The 20,569-nt window shown below is 45.9% G+C and overlaps 1 protein-coding gene across 6 annotated transcripts in view; it reads right to left on the reverse strand.

The window, feature by feature from the left end:
* The window catches only part of LOC132849825 (R3H domain-containing protein 1-like), a 40,041-nt gene that overhangs the window by 15,502 nt on the left and 3,970 nt on the right, over nucleotides 1-20,569 (reverse strand). For 4 of the 6 annotated variants that reach the window (XM_060875729.1, XM_060875725.1, XM_060875730.1 and 1 more), the window contains exons 1-12: nucleotides 8,509-8,682; nucleotides 5,378-5,413; nucleotides 4,864-4,956; nucleotides 3,235-3,370; nucleotides 2,480-2,558; nucleotides 2,239-2,298; nucleotides 1,421-1,561; nucleotides 1,182-1,290; nucleotides 942-1,034; nucleotides 788-816; nucleotides 559-612; nucleotides 209-432 (exon numbers count right to left, since the gene is read on the reverse strand). In XM_060875729.1, the coding sequence (XP_060731712.1) occupies nucleotides 209-432; nucleotides 559-612; nucleotides 788-816; nucleotides 942-1,034; nucleotides 1,182-1,290; nucleotides 1,421-1,561; nucleotides 2,239-2,298; nucleotides 2,480-2,558; nucleotides 3,235-3,370; nucleotides 4,864-4,956; nucleotides 5,378-5,413; nucleotides 8,509-8,682 (1,228 nt within the window). Of the gene's footprint in view, nucleotides 1-208; nucleotides 433-558; nucleotides 613-787; nucleotides 817-941; nucleotides 1,035-1,181; nucleotides 1,291-1,420; nucleotides 1,562-2,238; nucleotides 2,299-2,479; nucleotides 2,559-3,234; nucleotides 3,371-4,863; nucleotides 4,957-5,377; nucleotides 5,414-8,508; nucleotides 8,723-9,594; nucleotides 9,789-20,569 lie in introns of those variants that run through there. The other 2 variants (XM_060875726.1, XM_060875728.1) reach the window with 2 other exon arrangements.

Below are 20,569 nucleotides of genomic sequence, written 5' to 3' on the forward strand. Positions count from 1 at the left end.
AAGAGGAGGTCTTTTGGAAATATAGAAATAAATCTAACAAAAAGTCTGAAAATTAGTTTTCAATACTTGAGAGCCATTTTAAATATTTCTCAGCATCCCCTTAGGGCCATCCAACCCAATAGAGCCCTTCTGTGCGTGACACCAGAGCTTCTTGTTTGGTTTTTCTCCTTTGTGGAACGGTGATTGGCTGAGACGAGGTGTCACTCACCCGTTTTAGAGAGGCGTGAAGCGCTCTTGCCGCTGCTGGAGCTGTCTCCGCGGATGAGCAACGAGATGCCGCTGAAGCTGCTCGCCTTGGTCATGGCCGGCTTCAGGTTGCGGTTCGAGCTGTCCGAGTCCGTGCTGCTCCACGGCCGCGGCTCAGAGGAACGAGCCTCGGTCTCCGAACTGCTCTGGCGGCTTGTCCCGTTCCCCGAGCGCCCATGTTTCAACCTGAGTCGCAAACAACAATGGTGTTTAAATCCATTGACTGCAAGGCAACAGTGTTAAATAAGTCCAGACCTGAATGGTGTGTGAAGCGGTGACATTATTTCACCTCGGTAGGAAATGAAAGGATACCTGAAAATCTGTCGCCTCTGCTGAGTGGTGTTGCAGGCGTCGTCCTCCTGGATCCTACCAAAGTTAGAAAGCTAGGCTTAATTTCCCCAGAGTCTGGGTCTTAACAGATCTCACAGACATTAGCAGCTGACATGTGTATATGTGGAGCAGGACGACGGGCTCAGGCCGTCTCTCTCTCTCTGTCTAAATGTTTACGCCAAACTCGCTTCTACTGACGTGATCGACTCACCTTTTATCAAGCGGGAACATATCCAAACCCTGCAAGAGAAATCCGCAGTGGGGTTAACGTTCATGTATCGACCCACGTTCTCCAAACAGGTTTATGTAAAAAAGCAAAACAATTGAGTGGATAAGAAGAAGAAGAAAAAGAAGATGAATCTTACGTCAGCAAATATTCTCTCTCTCGCCCGTTGATACTCCTCTTCACGCTCTTCTATTGATTTACTCCTCCTGTCATCTTTTAACCTCATTCGCATCTGAAACACATTATTATTATTTTTTAAGTTTAAGGAACTGTTATGATCCAATAACCATCCATCACCCAGAGACAATATACCGGCTTCGGGGGGAAAAAAAATTCTGTTAAAAATGTGATCTACTTAAGGCTCGAGCTCAACGCTTACCAAGTTGTCGTCTTTGTCCATGCTGGAGTTGTCCCTTTTTAATATGTAACGCTTCTGGAAATCGTCCGTCTTGTCGTCTTTGAAGTGTTCGGAGAACTTCTGATCTGGTCTGAATGGAGAAAGAAATGCCTTCAGGATGTTAGACATCGGTCTAGAAATGTTTCTGTTTCCTCTTTAAAGGGCGTTTTTATAACGCGGACACGAGGCACGACGTACAGGGACGGAGACAGATTACTCACATCCTCGTATTGCTGGTTTTGTTGATGATCACACATTTGCCTGTTTGGTCGACGTTGTGGTCTAAGCCAAAGTAAGCAGCTACTCGGTGCAGGAGCATTCTGTGGTAGGACGTCATGGGGGGGAACTTTCTTCTCTGGCTCCTAGAACGATGAAGAAGAAGAAGGAAGAAATAAGGGAGAAGAAGAAAGAAGAAGAAGAAGAAGAAAAAGAACAAAGAAGAAGGAAGAAGGACGAAGGAAGAAGGAAGAAAGAAGAAAAGGAGAAAGAAGAAGAAAGAAGAAAGAAGGAAGAAGAAAAAAGAAGGAAGAAGAAAGAAGAAAGAAAGAAGGAAGAAGGAAGAAGAAAGAAGGAGAAAGAAGAAGAAAGAAGAAGGAAGAAGAAAAAAGAAGGAAGAAGAAAAAAGAAGGAAGAAGAAAAAAGAAGGAAGAAGAAAGAAGAAAGAAGGAAGAAGAAAGAAGAAAGAAGGAGAAAGAAGGAGAAAGAAGAAGAAAGAAGGAGAAAGAAGAAGAAAGAAGAAAAAAGAAGGAAGAAGAAAAAAGAAAGAAAGAAGGAGAAAGAAGAAGAAAGAAGGAGAAAGAAGAAAGAAAGAAGAAAGAAGAAGAAGAAAGAAGAAAAAAGAAGGGAGGAGAAAAAATAAGAGAGAAGAAGAAAGAAGGGAGAAGAAAAAAGAAGAATCCCACAACCATCATTAGCTGTTGTTACATTTCTCTCTCTGCTTTCAGCAAAAAAAAAAATCATCAAAACAATGTTAAGGAAAAGATTTGATGAAACAGTGAGTTACTAAAACAAAGGCTGCCTGCGGGAGTCATTAACTCACTCATTGTTACTGATGAAGTCCAGGATGTCCTGCTCCAGCTTCAGCAGCATCATTCTGTCCCTGCAGTAGATGAAGGAACATCATTTCACATTCAGTACAAAGCCAGTGTGTGTGTTTTAGGTCACTTATGAGGTGAAGAAAACAAACAAATGGCTGTGGAAAAGTGTGTGTCAAATAAATAAATAAATAAATAAATAAATAAATAGATAGATAGATAAATGAAGCAGCAGCGTTTACAAACCTTTGGTTGTTTTTCAGTGTGTTAACCAGGAACTCGTGCAGATCGATGCCAGTGGAGTCGGTGTATTCTTGACTGGAATCTGAAGAGAGAGAAAGTCTGTACTTCTGATAGAACAGGATAGCATTGGGGTAATAATAATGCAAACACACACACACACACACACACTCTCACTCTCAAACACACACACACACACACACACTCACTCTCAAACACACACACACACACACACACACACACACACACTCTCAAACACACACACACACTCAAACACACACACACACTCTCACTCTCAAACACACACACACACTCTCACACACACACACACACACACACACACTCACTCTCAAACACACTCTCACTCTCAAACACACACACACTCACTCTCAAACACACACACACACACACACACACTCACTCTCAAACACACACACACACACACACTCACTCTCAAACACACACACACACACTCACTCTCAATCTCAAACACACACACACACACACACTCACTCTCAAACACACACACACACACACTCACTCTCAAACACACACACACACACACTCACTCTCAAACACACACACACACACACTCTCAAACACACACACACACACACACTCTCAAACACACACACACACACACTCTCAAACACACACACACTCTCAAACACACACACACTCTCAAACACACACACACTCTCAAACACACACACACACTTTCTCCCTCCCTCCCTCACCCTCCCTCCCCCTCACACACACACCTCTTGACAGCATCTTGCGCTGCATGTTCTCCAATTTTTCGAACTTGTCTGCACTTTTCTCCCGATCATCTTCGTTCCTACTGGCTGGAGCGTCCTCCTTCTCGAACGACTGACAGATCTTGATCTGAATCTCCTCCTGTGTAAGAATTACAAAAAAAATAATAAAAAAGGAAAGTCAAATCAGCGTCAGTGGGGCGAGAAACTCAGCCTTGACTTGCCAGATTACGTTGTGATTATTGTGATGACGAAGCAGAACACGTGAACGCCTGTTTCACTACTTGCTTATCTCTTACATCGGTGGATGTGACGAGCAGAAGCTTAGTGTCATCTGGCACACTGAGATCAATGGGTTTATAAACAACGTTAATAAGGTTTATTACAGACATCAAAAAATAAAGAGATTAGAGCAGCTTTTAGAGGAAATGCAGGATATTTACAAGGAGATCTCTTCATGCTGCCCAAGTGTAACGTGTCAAAAAATTCAAGGCTCGATCTTGAACGTGTCCAGCAACAGATTAATATTTTACTCCTTGGGTCCTTTTGTTTCTGGATCCCTGCCATTTGCAATGTGGCAAAGCCTGGGCACCCTGACGAGAAGCTTTCGGTTTAAGTCTTTTCTTTTTCCTCAGGCTCGACGGCGTCCTTGTGCCTTCGCCTCCTTTGGAGTGGCTCAGACCAAGCAGCTTCTCCCCCCACCCCCCTTTCACCTCCCCAATTTCCTTTGATTAACAGCGCGGCGAGAAAGGAGTCCATTTCTCTTTTCAAAGCCGACACAAAAGTAAAACAAAGGAGAGGCAGGAGCGCGACGTGACGCCTGGGGAGGTGTGGAGCGGTTTCTAAGAAGCCGCCTTTAATGGGGAAACTGGAGCCGTAGTGTTTACACTGAAAATAGCGAGAGCTCAGTTCTGACCTCGAAGGGAAAAAAAAAATACAATAAATTAAAAATAAAAAATAAAGCAGCCTGGAGGAGCGATGGCTAAAACTAACACGGCTTTAGGAACTCGAGTTCGGTGATTAATTATTGAGTACGCTTCTGATACATAAAATGGGAAGCCTGCATTTTTTTTAAACTGCCTTTAGGGCCTTTACCGTAGATAGAAAACTAAAAAATAAATAAATAAATACATACTAATACAAATAAAAATCTTCCTGCAAAAAGAATCGATTTTGCTTTTAGAAAACAGCAGTGTGTGTTTGTATGTGTGTGTGTGTGTATGGGTGTGTGTGTGTGTGTGTGTGTGTGTGTGTGTGTGTGTGTGTGTGTGTGTATATATATATATATATATATATATATATATATATATATATATATATATATATATATATATATATATATATATATATCTATATATATGTGTGTGTGTTTGCGTGTGTGTAAATAGTCATAACTAATTTAACATTCTACTGGGAAGTAATGTAAAAAAACAAACAAAAACCTGGAAGTATTGTTGTGTTAGAATTACGTATGATCCATAAGCAAAACCAAAAAAAAACCCTTCCTATTTCCAGCAGACCTTCAAGGACAAACATCTCACACGTTGTTTTCAGGGAAGACGACACGGACGCGAACGTGCGCTAGACGAGCCTGTGAGTGCGAGTGACATTTCCGTAGCCCTGCGAGAGGTTTACCTGATGTTCTGGCGGCGGTTCGGAGGTAATTGGGGGAGGAGAGGGTTCTTCACAAATGGCCAGGCTCCGAACTAACTTTAACTTTGCGTTAGACTGGGGGAGAGTAGTGAGGGTTAGAGAGAGAGAGAGAGAGAGAGAGAGGTCAGGATGTACACAAAACCACTGCAGGTTTCATTTCCACAAAACACATGCACACGAGCTACAAGGAAATAAACAATGGCGATGAATCGTGAGTGTTTTTTTATTCTTAGTATAATGGAATAAAAAAAAAGATGGGTGTGATTTTCAAAGCTCAAGGTCCAAACCTCGTCTCGGTTAGCGGCGACCGAGCGACTGAAAATCATGCAGGTATTACAGCAGAAACACGTTTACACGATGCACACGATGCACACACACAAACACACACCAACGAGCAATGCTTCATGGAACGAGACACAAAAATGAACAGGAATGAAGCTGGCTTTGAAGGAACAACTGAGCAAACACGTTAAGGACATGCCTCTTGCCACTGTACCTTGGGCCGCTTTGCGCTCTGTCCGGGTATTTGCCCCTGTACGGTAGGCAATGAGACAAAACGGGGGCACATGGATTACGCTGTGGAAATCATCCATCAGTCAGAACAACACACTGTATGAGATGCTTCACGGAGATGTTATGTTACATCCTGTTTGAAACCGCTCGTTAAAAAAAAAAAAAAAAAAAAAAAAAAAAAAAACCCACATCTTTTTGAAGATGGTTTGAAGGGGAACTTTTTATTCGTTTTTAGGAACACGGCGTGATGATAAATACTCATTTCTCATTTCTGATTTATTGCCTCCTGCACTCTTATAATAAGCTCCGCTCTTTTCTTCTGAGAAGGTTTTCCGCTAAATGTTGGCACGAGGCTGTGGGGTTTGTGTTCATTCAGCTACATGATCATGAGTGAGATCAGACCATGAGGAGGTCTGAGGGTTCAGTCTGCGTTCCGGTTCATCCCAAAGGTGTTCGGTGTTGTGTTGAGTCAGAGTCAGGGCTCTGTGTAGGACACTAGAGATCTTCTGCTCCAAGTCTTCCTGGAGCTTTGTGCTTTGTGCACAGGAACCTTGTCGTGCTGAAGTCATTCTGTACAAACTGTGTGCTTACAACTTTGTTAGAACATTTCGTGGAAAAACCAAGTGTGTGCGATGGTCAGGTGTTTAAATGCGTTCAACCGTTACAGGGTACATGAAAGATTTTTCTTAGACGTCTCTCGTTCCAAGAAGTCCTCAGTAAAGTAGAATGGGATGGAGAAACCTTTTAAACCTTTCTGTATATCTCCATCTGTTCCTGTGGCTCTTATGCCTCGTGTGTTCAGCTACAGCTTCCTACCGAAAACTTGCACTTTTTCCTTCTGGATTTCCTCCAAATGATATTAGAGCAACCTGCATTCCTCGGTGGAGGAAACTGGATACGAGTGAATACAGGGTTTTATTGCACCACCAGGCACTTGTGGGCAAACCGGCATGTTTGTTCGTATAAAATAGAACAAAGCAACGATCTATTTTTGGCTTAAGCGGTGTGGTGTTTAGCACAGTATGCCTTTCCCCGTAGCCACCACAAAACTACATGCATTCTTTATTCATACTGTTGGGAACAATGTGAGCCATCGCTTGATTTTAGAGCGAATGGCGAAGAAATGTCCAAGGCTACTTTACTTGGATGCGACAACCTCGAGTGACTGTAAACAAGGTAAAGAACATTTTTAGCACGTTTACAGCATTTAGCAGACGCCCTTATATCCAGAGCGACTTACATTTTTATACAACTGAGCAACTGAGGGTTAAGGGCCTTGCTCAGGGGCCCAGCAGTGGCAGCATGGTGGACGTAGGAATCGAACTCACAACCTTCCGATTGGTAGCCCAACACCTTAACCACTAGGGATGAAGAAGGAACAGAAATATATATATATATTTATATGAACGTGTGTGTGTGTGTGTGTGTGTGTGTGTGTGTGTATGATTACTCACACAAAACGTGTGAAACACAAAGACATGGGGAAAAAACCCGTTTTGCAACGGCGCTATTTCAGACACCTGGAAACGGTTTGAGAAGGCGTGTGAATTGTCTGTACGTCTCAGGAGAAGACAGGAGACGCTGTTGCGAGGTTCAGCCCACTCGGCTGTCCCTCTTTGCGCTCCTCTTTCATTGTCCATCTTGCACCGCGTAAGCTTCGAGGAGACACGGCGGGCTGTCGTTAATAAGCAAAACAGCGGCCTTACAAAATTATGATAGATGCTTATGCAGCTTTAATCGTGTACTGAGCATCTCCAAGTCCCCGACGCCTGGCGCTGGCGTCGAGCCACTCGCGGGCGATCACGGCGAATACAGAACACGGTGAAAATTGCCATGGGAACACAGATGCCGTTCGAATCTAATCTGCCAAGAGAGAACGGGGGAAAAAGAAGGAATCAGAAAATGTGTGCACGCTGCAGGAAAAAAAAAAAAAAAAAGGAGCAGGTAGTGCTGCGCCGTGCACGGCGAGGCAGCAAAGACTCGTGGAAAGCAAAGGGAGGAGGGAGACAGATGGCCGTAAAGCCACATGCTGCGCTTCCCCTCCCCAGCTCCAAGGGTAACACAGAGGAAGCGTGGGGATAAGCTCGGATCGGCCGGTCGGACGGTCCTCCGCTTCTGCTGCCTGGATTTCGGAGGAGTGTCTCTTGTAGAGAGCAGGAGGCAAAAAACAAACAAACAAGCGACGAAATTAAAAGAGGCGCGAGGACGAACGACACGAGCGAAATGTCAACACGTCGAAAAAGCAGAAAGGTGTCTGTCAGCTAATAAAATATATATAATGAGTAATAAAAAAAAAAATAAAAAAAAAATAAAAAAAAACTTATAACCTTCGAACAGTGTAACCTTGACAAACCGCACTGGGGCTGAGGTGTATCCATTTCCACCGGTTCTCATAACACAATTACATTAGGATTGATTGCTGGAGTTTGGCGTGCGATTCCCCTCGGGCCTGCGCGCCTGGCTGTATCAGAACAATCGTTTGAACCGATTTCGTTTTCTGACCTCTCTGCTTCGGAAGATTCGTTCCGTACAAACCTCAAGGCGCCATCCTTTGTTCGAGGGACAGCGATAATCGTGACAGTCGATAAATGATTGATCACAGGGCAAATGAACCTGAGAATATTGCTGGGTTTTTTTTTTGTTTTTTTTTGCTCGTGGTACAACAGAATCAAATTGTGGAGTGTGTGCAATCGCTCAGCAGGAATTCAATAAGATGTCTTATCGGAGAATAACACCACCTCTCGTACGCAGGAAAGTGCAGGACGTAAAGACTCATATGGCCGCGCTTCCTACGTCTCGGGAAAAGTAACGCGGCGTTGCTTGTGTGCGGCTTGACGTCGTGTAATTTTTCGCACTTGGGGTGGTGTGTAAAGTCGAGCCGACGAGTCGTGTGATTATTAGCACGATGTCAGGAAGGTTTAAGTGTTAAACTATAATAAAATGACTTTAAACAGCTTTGATGATAGATCAGACGGTCATCTAACCTACTCTTGTATGTGAAACCTTCTCTGTTCCAGGATATAAAAGAAGTCACCTTCAAGAGCAAGCATTCGTTTCGTTAACGAGACAGATGAAGGAAAGAGGCCTTGGTGTGGACTTCTCGTACGACTTTACCTGTGTTTCGCTCTTATCGTCGCAGCAGTTCTCGTCCCCGTTGGGCTCGACGTGCCCCCGGCTCTCGGACTCGCCGATTTCGTCGCCCGCCGGCACGGAGCCGCTTTCCTCCGTCTCCAGACCCCTCATGGTCTCGCTCGTCTCCTTTACAGTGACAGTATCAGACATCCTCATTAGAGAAGGCTACGTGGAGCATCTACCAGGAGCTTGGGACCTGCAGGAGACTGGATATTAGATATCTGTAAATGAGACTAAGAAGATTAAGGCTGATCAGAAGGGGTTTGCTCTCGAGCGACCAAACATCGCAAAAAAAATGAAAACACAGCATTAAGCTTTTAACTGAAAGCGTATTACTGTGAGACGTTCTACGCTTTAAAGGACACCGAAACGGTGATGAAACCTAAATCTGATCTTTTCCTACTTCTGTGTCGCCTTCTGCACTTGTACGTCAAACAAACAGAAGAAATTCTTGAATAAAAAAATAAAAAACAAAAGAATTGTACATTTCTCTGAGCATCTGTAATGACCTCTACTGCAGGAATCAGAACTGTGGATCGTTGTATCAATTTATTTGTGTAGATAATAAATGAAAAGATAAATAAATAAATAATATATATATTTATTTTTAGCTACGGTAAAGATCATTGATATCGTGTAACATGGTTCTCGCTGTGTCGCTCTGCATCACTAGGAGCGATTGTGTCTCGCTGTAGCAAACGTCTTCAGAGCGATGACCTCTACGACAAGGGCAACTGCAGAGTTTACATGACCCTTAAGGTCACCTTCATTTATTACCCCATAAATCACCTCCCCCGACTTCAGGCGAGGAAAAAACTCATTTGTATTCTGTCAATCAGAGAGTTCCATTAGCACGTTGGAGCCGTGCAAGGTTTAAACCACGTGACGTGCCGCGTCCCACTGAGACTCTTGGAGCACTGACAGATATCGCAGATGGTTCTTGAAGCTATGAGCGCTTTCTGTTCCATCTACCTTGTCAAACGTATATAATCTCTCTTTTACTGCTGCCTCTTCTGCTTACATGCTTGACCTGAGATGCGAATTGATTTATTTCTTTATTTCTTTTACCCAATGTTGTGCTGCGTGCTGGGCCTGTGGTGGCGCTGCCCTGGCGTCCCTTTCAGTGGTGCTGTGGACCAGGTCGTCGCTTGTGCTGAGCGTGCTGGAAGCCCTGAGGAAGAGGCCCATGTCCCTGTCACCAGCACTGGCTCCAGATCAGAACAGCACTGGGCGCAGACAAGGCGCTCATGCCCTTCAGGAACCTGCGGACGAGAACGCCACAAAACATGAAAGCCGTATTTTATTAGAGGTCTCGGAGAATCTCGTCCGGATTGTTTTTGCCGTCCGCCGGCGCCATCTGCGACTACTGCTACTACACTTAACTGCGGTCAGACGAGTCCTTTTATGCAGAGAAGGAAATTCCCCCGTATCGTACGGTTCGAGACTATAGACATGCGCCGCCATGCGTGCGTGTCGAATCTGAAAACTGAAAAGCCGTCTCCGCTCAATGGCTGCAAGTCCAGCAGGTGGTCGGGCGCACATCCACTTTCTTTTCTATCCCCCTTCTCGTTTTAGTGGCCCGGACGCAGAGGCGCTACACGGTAAATGCTTGCAAATTTGATTCCGCGTGAAAGCGAGCGAGCGGGTCGATAAAGTAACAGAACGTCACGTAGCGGTTTAGCTGGTAAACACGAGTCCGGTTTCAAAACAAGGTGGACACGATTTCTGATGAGGCCAGAGATCAAAGGGACGTGTTCGGAATCGGAGGTTACGGCTAAGCAAACGGCCGACGGGGGCCGGGCGCCGACAGCGGCGCGCATTTATCACGCTAATGTGGCTTAGGCGGCTGCAGCTGCATTATTTAAGAGGCTGATGGCCCTGGCTGATTGGGATTCATGAGATCTGGAGCCTGAAGGTGGGAGAGCAAGCGCGTGCTGCAGGGGAGGGGAGGGGAGAGGGGGGCTGTCATTGGAAGGGACAGGTGCAAAAGAGCACGGCCACCCACACATACACACACACACACACACACGTCTGTATGCTAAACCAGTGAAAATCATGGGGTGCAAGGTAGCTGTCAAACCCGCCGCTCTGCACAGTGCTCTCCTCCCCTCCTGCTTTCTCTTCGCTCTCTCTTGCTGAGATGTGATCGTCTGGCTGCACATGACGCAGGACTGACATCTTGCTTGGCTCTCAGAACTCATTCTGAAGGATGCAGATGACGCCTCGGGGAAGAAAAAAATACTGCAAAATCCCGCTGAGCGGGTCAACGCGAATAAAAGCTGCTACCAACATGCGCCTGAAAGTAGAGCCTGAGAGTTTCTACTCTATACATTTCTAATAAAAAATAAATATGTATCACAGACACACACTAGATATTTATATTTCTCTCTCACACACACACACACACTTCTGCATATCCTGCTTGTGTGTACAAACTGAGCTGAATTGTTCGATCATGGAGTTCAGCACATGAGCAAAAATTCCTGACCTTCAACTCGCACTTTACTAAAAGGCATTTAGCGAAGACGAAATGAGAAAGAGATCACGCCCGAGGTTTAGAACGTCCATCGAAGAGCTCACACGAATACGAAGACGTTGGTCGGTCTTTCCTCTTTTATATTTCCGCTGTTATATACGAATTAATCGGATAAAATGTTGACGGAACAGAACTGTAAAAACACTGCTGCAATTTCTTTACATTAAGATGTTGAGCTGTTTGATGACTTACATTCGTATTTACCCAGTGGATGATTGGGGTGGGGGGGAGAGAGAGAAAGCACTTCACCTTCTTTCGATTTTTAAAGCTTCCTGTATCTGACAAAAGAAAAAGAAAAAGAAAAAAAAAAAAAGGGAGCCGTTTTTGTGCAAGCTGGAAAAGCAGCCGCAGAGCCGTGTCCACGTTTAGAGCTAATTGGCCGGTGCGTGTCGACCGAATCGACACGGGGGCTGCGTTTGAAAACAGACTTGTAGCCCATTTAAGAGCTCGTAGAAAGCTTGGCGCACTGGGATCTGCTGACAAGAGGAAGGAAGGAAGGAAGGAAGGAAGGAAGGAAGGAAGGAAGAAAGCAGCAGCCTGTTTCGTGTGTTAGCGTAGTGTAACCTGTGACTGACTCAGTGTGTGTGTGTGTGTGTGTGTGTGTGTGAGTGCATGCTTCACTGCTCAAGAATTCATGTCTGCTAAATGTTCCTTTACCAGCCTGGAATCAATCTCTGGAGAGCCGAACAGAAACGGCGACGGTGTCGGACGCGGCACGTGTATCGATTTTGTCAGCGCGGACAAATAAGCTGTTAGCGCGACCTGCCGTCTGTAAGCCGAGATGAGCGTCGCTCCGTTACGGTGCCGCTAACGACACTCATTATGCGCCGCGTCTGCACAAGCGTTAATACCGCCGTCAATTTAGCCACCGACACTACGGTGAGGTACGGAACTGAGGACAGACAGTCAGACAATAGATTACAACAGGGTGCAGACAATTCTTAAACAGAAGGACACTTTGTTTGGGCAAATATAATAAAAGAATTATATATCTATATCTATACACACACACACATAAGAGACTTTGAGACAAAACCATTTTTCTAGAGGTTTTATATCGACGCACCACATTAGTGCGATCCCTACTGAGCTTTCCGCGCGCTCTCGCTCGCCGTCGTTCACAGCTGTGTATGAATACGAACCCCATCCGAGCTGTCGGACGATTATTATTTCACAGCCAATTATATCGCGCGTGATTGGCAGGAGCCGCTATTGGAACGGACGACCCACTGCAGATACTTTCTCTGCGAGCCAGAACACGAGGGGGGGTAATATTTCTATATAACGAGGGCTTACTTGTGTATGTGCGACAGAAACGTAGCTGAGGAGCCGTGTGAGTGTGAGTGTGAGTGAGATGAAGGTCAAGCGCAAGGTGGATTACGGAGTAGAGGTTAGAAAGGAAGGATTAGAAGTTGTGATTTGGGGGGAGTTTTCGGGGCTGTTTGGTGAAAAGCGCAGCTGAAAGGAAAAAGGAAAGCGTCACTTAGAAGCGGTTGTGAAGATGCCGCTCGCTGCCACCTTCTGTGAGCGAGTGCTGCCATCTGTCTCCTGACTTAACACCAGAACACTTTCAGCCCTGAACACGGCTCGTTCGATTCGCCGAAGCAAATGAACGGGAAGATTAACAAATCGCTCAGCAGTTTAACCTTACGGCACCTTCTTAAACTCCTCCTTCGTTATTCACACACACGCGCGCGCGCACACACACACAAAGAATTCTAACTGAAATTCTTAGAAAAATAGTAAAAATCAGGCACAATTATCCTCTCATTCATTACCTCCTGAAAACAAACTTCCAGGTAACAGCTTTAAAGCAAGTTAAAATCAGTCACGAAGCAGCTGCTGAAATGAAATGAGCAGAAATCGAAATAAATAAACACTCGTGTGTCTCAGCATTGTGGCTGAATCGCCGTGTGGATCCACACCCTGCTGTGACAGCGATCAACTCATCGCACTCGTGCAGGAAGATGTTGGACAAACGAACCCTACAAGTATCGCGGCGGCATCTTACGGCGTGGGCACGGTGAGAAAAAGACGGCGGCGGCGACGACGTGGCGACTACGAGGGAAAATAATAATAATAAAAAGACAACGTCAGAGTCCAAAAGGCAAAATTTATTCGGGTTACAAAAAAAAAAAAAACCTTGACGGACAGCGAGTCTTAAATGATTACAACAAGTGATGGAGCTGCTTGAGTCTCTAGCGCTTTAAACATCGCACACATCACATTTTTGGAGTAAGACACATACACAAGTGGAGGAGTTTGTTTGTCCGACATACCTGTAATCTCCAGCATCCACTCACACACTTATACACACTCACCTGCCACATCGTAGCCTCCATTATTTCCATTGGTCAGAGGTTTAGTTTCCATAGTACCAGAGGCTGCATTGGCTGTGCCGGCTGCTGCGTCGAGCAAGCTCCCAAAAGCAGCCCCCCTTCGCCCACTCGGTCTCTCTTCTACTCGCTCGCTCGCTCACTCTCTCACGCTCTTTTCTCTTTCTCTGTCTGCAGCGCTAGCTCCGTCTGTGCCTAAGTGCCTACCCATGGTTGAGCCTCTCGCCCCGGAGCCTCGGAGACAGCGGCAAATCAACGGCCGGACAGAGTGATGTCAGCGACGAGCTCAGCCAGTCAGAGCGCGAGGCTCGGCTCGGAGGCACGTCACTGGCTAAATTGAGCTCTTCATTAGCGAAACAGCCGCAGCCTCTGGGCGTCGGGAGGAGCAGTGGGTGGTTTACCTTCCCACCCCCCTTAGAAAGAGGGAGAGAGGGGAGGATAAAAAAAAAAGAGAGGAAAAATAACAAAAAAAAAAAAAACATCCTGACTTGGTGTGTGTGTCAGAAAAAGTGCACATCAGCAGAGGTTGGGTCACACACACGATCACACGGGCGGGGAAGGCGGAAAAATATATATACACACACACACACACACACAATATATATATATATATATTACATTATATATATATATAGAAAATTCACGTAAATCTGTGTGTTCAGGAACTAGCAGGACACAGCGGTCCACTCAGACCTGGGATTAAACAGCTCTATAGATAAATAACGATGACAGAATTCATCCTGAAAGAACTGAATTTTGATGCTGCTCGGGAAAATAAAGAAATGTCTTTTTCTTTCAAATGCTGCGATCGGAGGATTCACAACACGCGCAGAAACCCGACGCCGCACCAACCGTTCAGAAACACACACGTTGTAACGTATGTAGAAATGAAATCCCACCACAACCCCGATGCAACCGGATACGCCGAGCAAACTACAGCTCGCACCTTTTCCCTGTACACTGTAAACACGCGCAGCACACGAACAGCTTCCCTCCTTCTTCACCGCTTTGACGTGCGGTGCGTTTTCGACGCAGGAGGTCAGCGCGGCGACTCCTGAGACAATTACGAGGAGGTGCGGCGGCAAAAGAGCGCGCTCCACGTGCCTCTGCTGACGACATCCGTCTGCAATAAACCCCCTTGGAGTCCTGACACGGAGGTGCGGCCAAAATTCATTAAATTTGTTTACATTGTTCTGTGACGGCACCAGAATCTCGTTGGACGCGCGGAGATTACGTCTAATAATAAGAGATGCGCCGGTAATAAGAAGATGATGAGAAAGTTCTGGGATTTGATTGAATGACAGGAAAAGAAGACAAGGCGACATCATGGGGTGGGGTGGGGTGGTGTGGGGGGTAGATGTATCCCTCCCATGTCATTTTCTTGTTGAATTAGTCCTGGCAGGCCTGAGGCTTTGATTAAATCCCAAGCTCACGTGATTAAGTGCCTGAAGATGCTCATGCAAGCGAACGCTTGGAATTAGCAGATGATGTCGCTCAGCTAACCAGCCCATAAAAACCCAGCGCGTTCCTAACTGTTAGGGTGAAGTGATGCAGGATGGTCCTGAGGATCATTAGGAGTTCAGGTGGACTGACAGGCAGGCACAGAGGCATGAACGATACGCGAGTGGGCAGCAGGCGTCGTCGCGTCAGGAACGCGTAACCTCCGAGAAAAAAGCAGGAATGAGTCTGAAGTCTGACAGTCGCACAATTTGTCAGCGTGGTTTCACACTTACATTGGGTTACTTCCATGTGGCACATTACATCCGAATCATTAACCACTTAAAATACTTGCTTGTCCAATTAAAATCACACATAAGCATCTTTTATTATTATTATTATTATTATTATTATTATTATTTTGACACAAGGTTGACATTTCAGCAGGTGACCGGTGACGGTGACGACGGCGCACACTACCGGATCGTCTTTAATGACCTGAAGCAAATCCTCCTCTTAAGAGTTTGGGTTCTAAAGTCTGCTCCGTGTGTCTACGTTACATAACTGCATAGAACAGAGCAGGGATGGGTGAAGGAATGGGACAGATCACAAGCCAGAGGAGTCGCGTGTCTCGGTCATCACCAGAATAAACATCAAAAATCAGTACGTGGACCATCAGCTAACCACCAACAACCACAAGGTGGAAACACACACACCTGTACTGAACTTCTTAACACCGTTCCAGCATGACAACGGCCATGTGCAGAATGCACAGGGCTCCGTGACGACAAGGTCTTACTGGAAGACTCGTGACTCGACCGGAACACCAGACCACATGGTTGTGTAGGTCAGACAGTCGGAATCGTTTGTTTTACGTATATAACGTCATAATGAAGGATGAGATCTACGTCGCAGGTGGTGTAACAACCTCTCTCCTTGCGTTCACGTCTGCCTCGATGCAAACAAGACCGGACACAAGGCAAGCCTGGAGCTCTCTCTCCACCACAGTGCTGCACTCGCATGAAAATATCTGCCGGTTAAGAAGTAGAAGCAGCAGAAGATACAGTGGAAGATAAACACACCGTAGTCTAGAGCAGTACGTCCGGATATTATCTGAGACACGACGTGTAGCAGGTTTGCCTCCGTTATGTTACACAGGTATTACAACAGACTATCGTGTCACGTACGTATACGTACTTAACAGAAAGCACTCATCAGCCTTAAAACCTCACTTGACATTTACACAAAGGGGATTTTTATTCGGTGGTATTTGTTCTGACGGACCGAACGTACCATAAACCGTATTTTATCGAGTCGTCACTGATCGGTTTGTGGAAACGTGACATTACCAGCGGAGCCGTATTCTTAAGATATTCCCGTCCGGTTTGAATTAAAATAACACTCGGTCATCATAAGAGACACGGCATGTGTGTGTGAATGAAACCTGAGTGTTGTACCGAGGTTCTTTCCCCACCCCCCTCCTTCAAGTTTGTCAAGAGACACATCCGTCAAACATCGCCCCCTAGCGGGCGGACGGACATCTGGACTGACCTGTAGGCATGAGAGTTTCCACAGGATCGGTCACTCGCTTGCATCAGTGCATGAGTGTTCAGCTTAACGCAGGCCGATCTCACAATGCCTTACTCAACGCCTTCACGCTCAAAAAAAAAAAAGTGCTGTAGTTAAAAGGGGTGGGAAAGTGACAAGGGAAAGACTGACAGAAGCAGGGGGAGCAGATTAAGAACCCGCCGCTCGCCTAATAAAACCACCACCACCACCAAGAAAGACGATAGCTTTTTAATACGAGATCAGCCGCGCAAACCCGATCGAGTCCCGAGGACGCAGCGACAGCAAAGCGGTCGTGTTCTTTGTCTTTTGCCCTAAGACGGTTCCTTGGTAATGTACGTGCGAGGACAAGCGGCGCGTGCAGTCCCCGTGCTTGACAGGGGCTTCGTTCTGAAAACCGTCAGCCGTTTTTCGCTGCGACAAAGGAAATCAATGAGGTCCCGTCACTCACGTCACTCCGACGCTAAAGCTGCAGGCTGGGGGGGAGGAGGGGTGAGAAAAACAAAAATCATCTGTCAAATAATTATAGCTTGTCCTGCGATTTCGCAGTACGGTTGTCTTTTTCTTTAGCGTCGAGAGAAAGAAGAAGAGAAAGAAAGAAAGAAAGAAAGAAAGAAAAAAAAAGAATCCTCGCCCAGCATTCAGTCAGGAAACACCTGGCACAAAGCTTGTGAGACGACACTTCCAAGTCCTCGACCGATTCATTTACATAATAAAGAAAGCGTAATGCCAGTGCTTACTAATTAAGCCTCGCAATGCAATTTTTCTTCGTGAAAGCCAAAAAAAAAAAAGGAAGTGGGGTAGGGTGAGGATGGCGGAGGATGTAAGTGACAAATGCGTTTATTTACATTTTTCCCTAAGGACGTGCCGATTCCTACACAGGCTGGGGAAGAAAAATCCTAATGAGGTCCCTTGGGGGGAAAAGCGAAAGAGGAGCCTTCTTCACTGCGCGGTGAGGAACGTGACAGAGCTCCTGTGGACACTGTTCCATCCTCATTAGAGCAGGCGAAGGATGCTGTTCCGCAGAGTCGGATCTGGTTCAAGATGTCACCGCGCAGCAAAACCGTTACTCTTCATTGTGTGACACTCCTGCGGTGGTGAAGGACAGGCGGGAATGTGAGAGGAGGAAGAAACGGAAATGGCTGCCGACGTGACTGGTTAAGGCGTGCGGATGCTTGGAATTTTCTTCCGTTAGGAAATTCAACAGAAGTCACGGCGCGTTATGATAATTAGCCTGTAAACTAGGAAGTCTCCCAGGAGCGTCGTCTCTACGCTAACATCTGATGTTGATGCCTTGTTTTTGTTTGTTTTTTTCAAATCTGTAAGATAGAAATATAAGTAAATAAACAAATCGATACTAAATCGTATGCATGTCGATTCACTCCCATTGGTTCCTGATTTTTTACACTATGTACGATATTAATATACGGCTTTGATCAGCCAGGCCTTGTTGTTGGAAAAGATGTTAAAAAGCGTGTCTTGTTTTCGCTTTGTGAAAATCACTGAGCTTTAACAACAAGGCCGCAAATTACGGCGAGCCGAGAACTCCTAATTGTCTGGATCGATCGCGAGCCGTTTGATCAAAGTAAGGACGTGACATTTTCCATATCGAGCGCCAGCCAGACCTGAACGTCCACTCGTAAGGTACTCGAGTAAATCCCTCAGACTGGACACGGCGAGGCTTTCTAATAGGTCGCTTTACCGCCTCGGAGACGGCGCGGTGACTCGGCTGGCTCTCGGTGGACGCCGGAGACCTGAGAGCGCCTACGTTCTAAACTTATTATGTGAGCTGCTTTCGTTGAGCCCTTTCTTCGCTACCAGGATCGAAAATAAATACGCAGCTCAGCATCCCCTGACTCTGTGACCAAACACGAGCAAATGAGGAGCTGGCTCGGGGTTCATCTTGAGGAATTCGAGGCAGCGGTGTGAGTGATACTTTGGACTATAGATTGTGTGGAAAATCCCCCCCAAGTGATTGACCTTTTCCTTGGTAGGATATGAAAAGCTCAGTGTTTTTCACTCATAGCGAGAAAGGGCAACGGTGGGTTATTGAACCGCGCTGGCTTTTACCTCGATATGTAAATCTGTGCACACGCCCACAAAGTTTGGGGGAAGATAATCACTGCAATCGCTTTAGAGAGATCTCTGGCAATAAAGGGAGAGTTAGAAAAAATTCGTCAGCTGCAAAGCAATATCTGGAATCCGGCATGTGGGGCTCGGTCTCTGCCACACACGGCAAAATGTATGCAAATGAAGCAGAGGAGCTCTTAATGCACGCTAGTGTGGGAAACGGGTCGGAGATTCTTGCCAGTCTTTATTCTAATTAGGTCAACTCTCGTCCTAGCTGTCGACCTCTACCTTGATTTGACAGAAGCTGGCAGACCCCCTACCCTCTCCAGGCTGCGCTGAGACATCACACCAGCGAGCAAATCCTGAACGCAAGCAAGGATTCGGATTAGCTCGCCAGGGGTCTCGGCTTGTGCTGCTAAACTCGAGCCCGCGCACACACGCACACACACACACACAATTTCACACAAGTGAATTCCACTTGCGGTTAGAAGCTGCAAAACCTCAAAGGCGCACCGCGGTGCCGGGAGGAAATCTGATCGGCACCGTGACCTGTTCGGGGTAACGGATGGTACGAGTGGTGGCGAGACCTAGGAGATGGATGGGCTGAGGCAGTAATGCTTTTAAACTTGTAGCACGATCTGAGCGGTTGTGGACGGATAAAGCGTCAAAGAAAGAGCCGGACAAATCTCGGGTGTCAGGTATTTCGTAGAGATGGTAGAGAAGCCGCTCTAAAGGATGAAGCATGAGAAAGATGTTCGGAGGAGACAAGCAGGAAGATAAAGCCCTCAGTTTATAGAGAGTGGTCATATATATATATATATATATATATATAGAGGGGTTTGAGGGGGTGTGGGTTTAGGTTGGCAATCACCAACTAAGACAAAATGTTTAAACTAAGGCCTTATTACCCCAGTCGACAACAGCTCGACTTTTTTCACAATGCATTTTGAGACGATCATAATTGGTGTCAATAATCTCAAACAAACAGTCTCTATAATCTCTAAACTTTTTATTTATTTATTTATTTATTTTTTACGGTGTCTGATTCCTCCAAGTGTTGCCCAGAAAGCTTACTGATGTAGGAAAGAAGCTCCATGGGGGATGTGGTAGCCTAGTGGTTAAGCTGTTAGACTACCAATAGGAAGGTAGTGAGTTCAAGTCCACCAAGCTGCCACCGCTGGACACCTGAGCAGGGCCCCTGAGCAAGGCCCTTAACCCTCTATTGCTCAGTTGTATACAGTGAGCAAAAATGGCACATGAATACGAATCTCTCTCAAATGTTATACAGTTATAGTCTCATGTAGCCAATTCTTAAGACTGATGACAGAAGATCTGAACTCCATACTAGATTTTATTGGCCGAGGATCACCCGAGAGAGCGTCTGAATGACATGTATCCGATCACGGTTTGGTTAGTTTAGCATCGTGTTTAAGTCCCTACAAAACCAACTCAGTACAGAAACCGACCTATCCAAAAGGGCCACGGCTCAAAGCGAGAATAAACGCCGTCTCTGAACGAAACGCCCGTCAATTCCAAACAAGAACGGAGACTATTTTGTACGCCTGCGTGAACACATTGAGAAACAGGCAACGTTAATGGAGGAAGAGAAAGAAAAAAAAACCACCAAGGTGAATAAGAGAGTCCGGGTTTCACAGCGAGTGATTAGAAACAAACTGAGAGGTTAAATTGGCATTATATAAAACTGTGTTAGGCTACAGTGTGTACAGTATCTCAAAAAAGGCTGAAAAACTGTGAATTAGGGCATTTGATCTTTCCGTATCACACAAACACACACACAAACACACACTGACCAAACTAAATGCACAAGTGAGAACAGGCTTATAAAGGATTTTCCCGCAGAACTCCAGCAATAACTATCGAACATCAATAACCTCCAGGATAACTACGAAGTCATTACGGAAAGCCTACGATGAAGCGGTGTCCAGATGTGTTCCATCACCCATCATGTACTAATCCCTCTCCACACACGCATGAGTGCAACGTGGACATGGTACGACTTGCCCAGAACCGTCTCGGTGTCTTCGGCACCGCACCGGTGCAGCATTAAAATGAGTCGTAATGAACGTGAAAACAGGTG

The sequence above is a fragment of the Tachysurus vachellii genome, chromosome 8 (assembly GCF_030014155.1).
Source record: "Tachysurus vachellii isolate PV-2020 chromosome 8, HZAU_Pvac_v1, whole genome shotgun sequence".
Taxonomy (NCBI): Eukaryota; Metazoa; Chordata; class Actinopteri; order Siluriformes; family Bagridae; genus Tachysurus; species Tachysurus vachellii.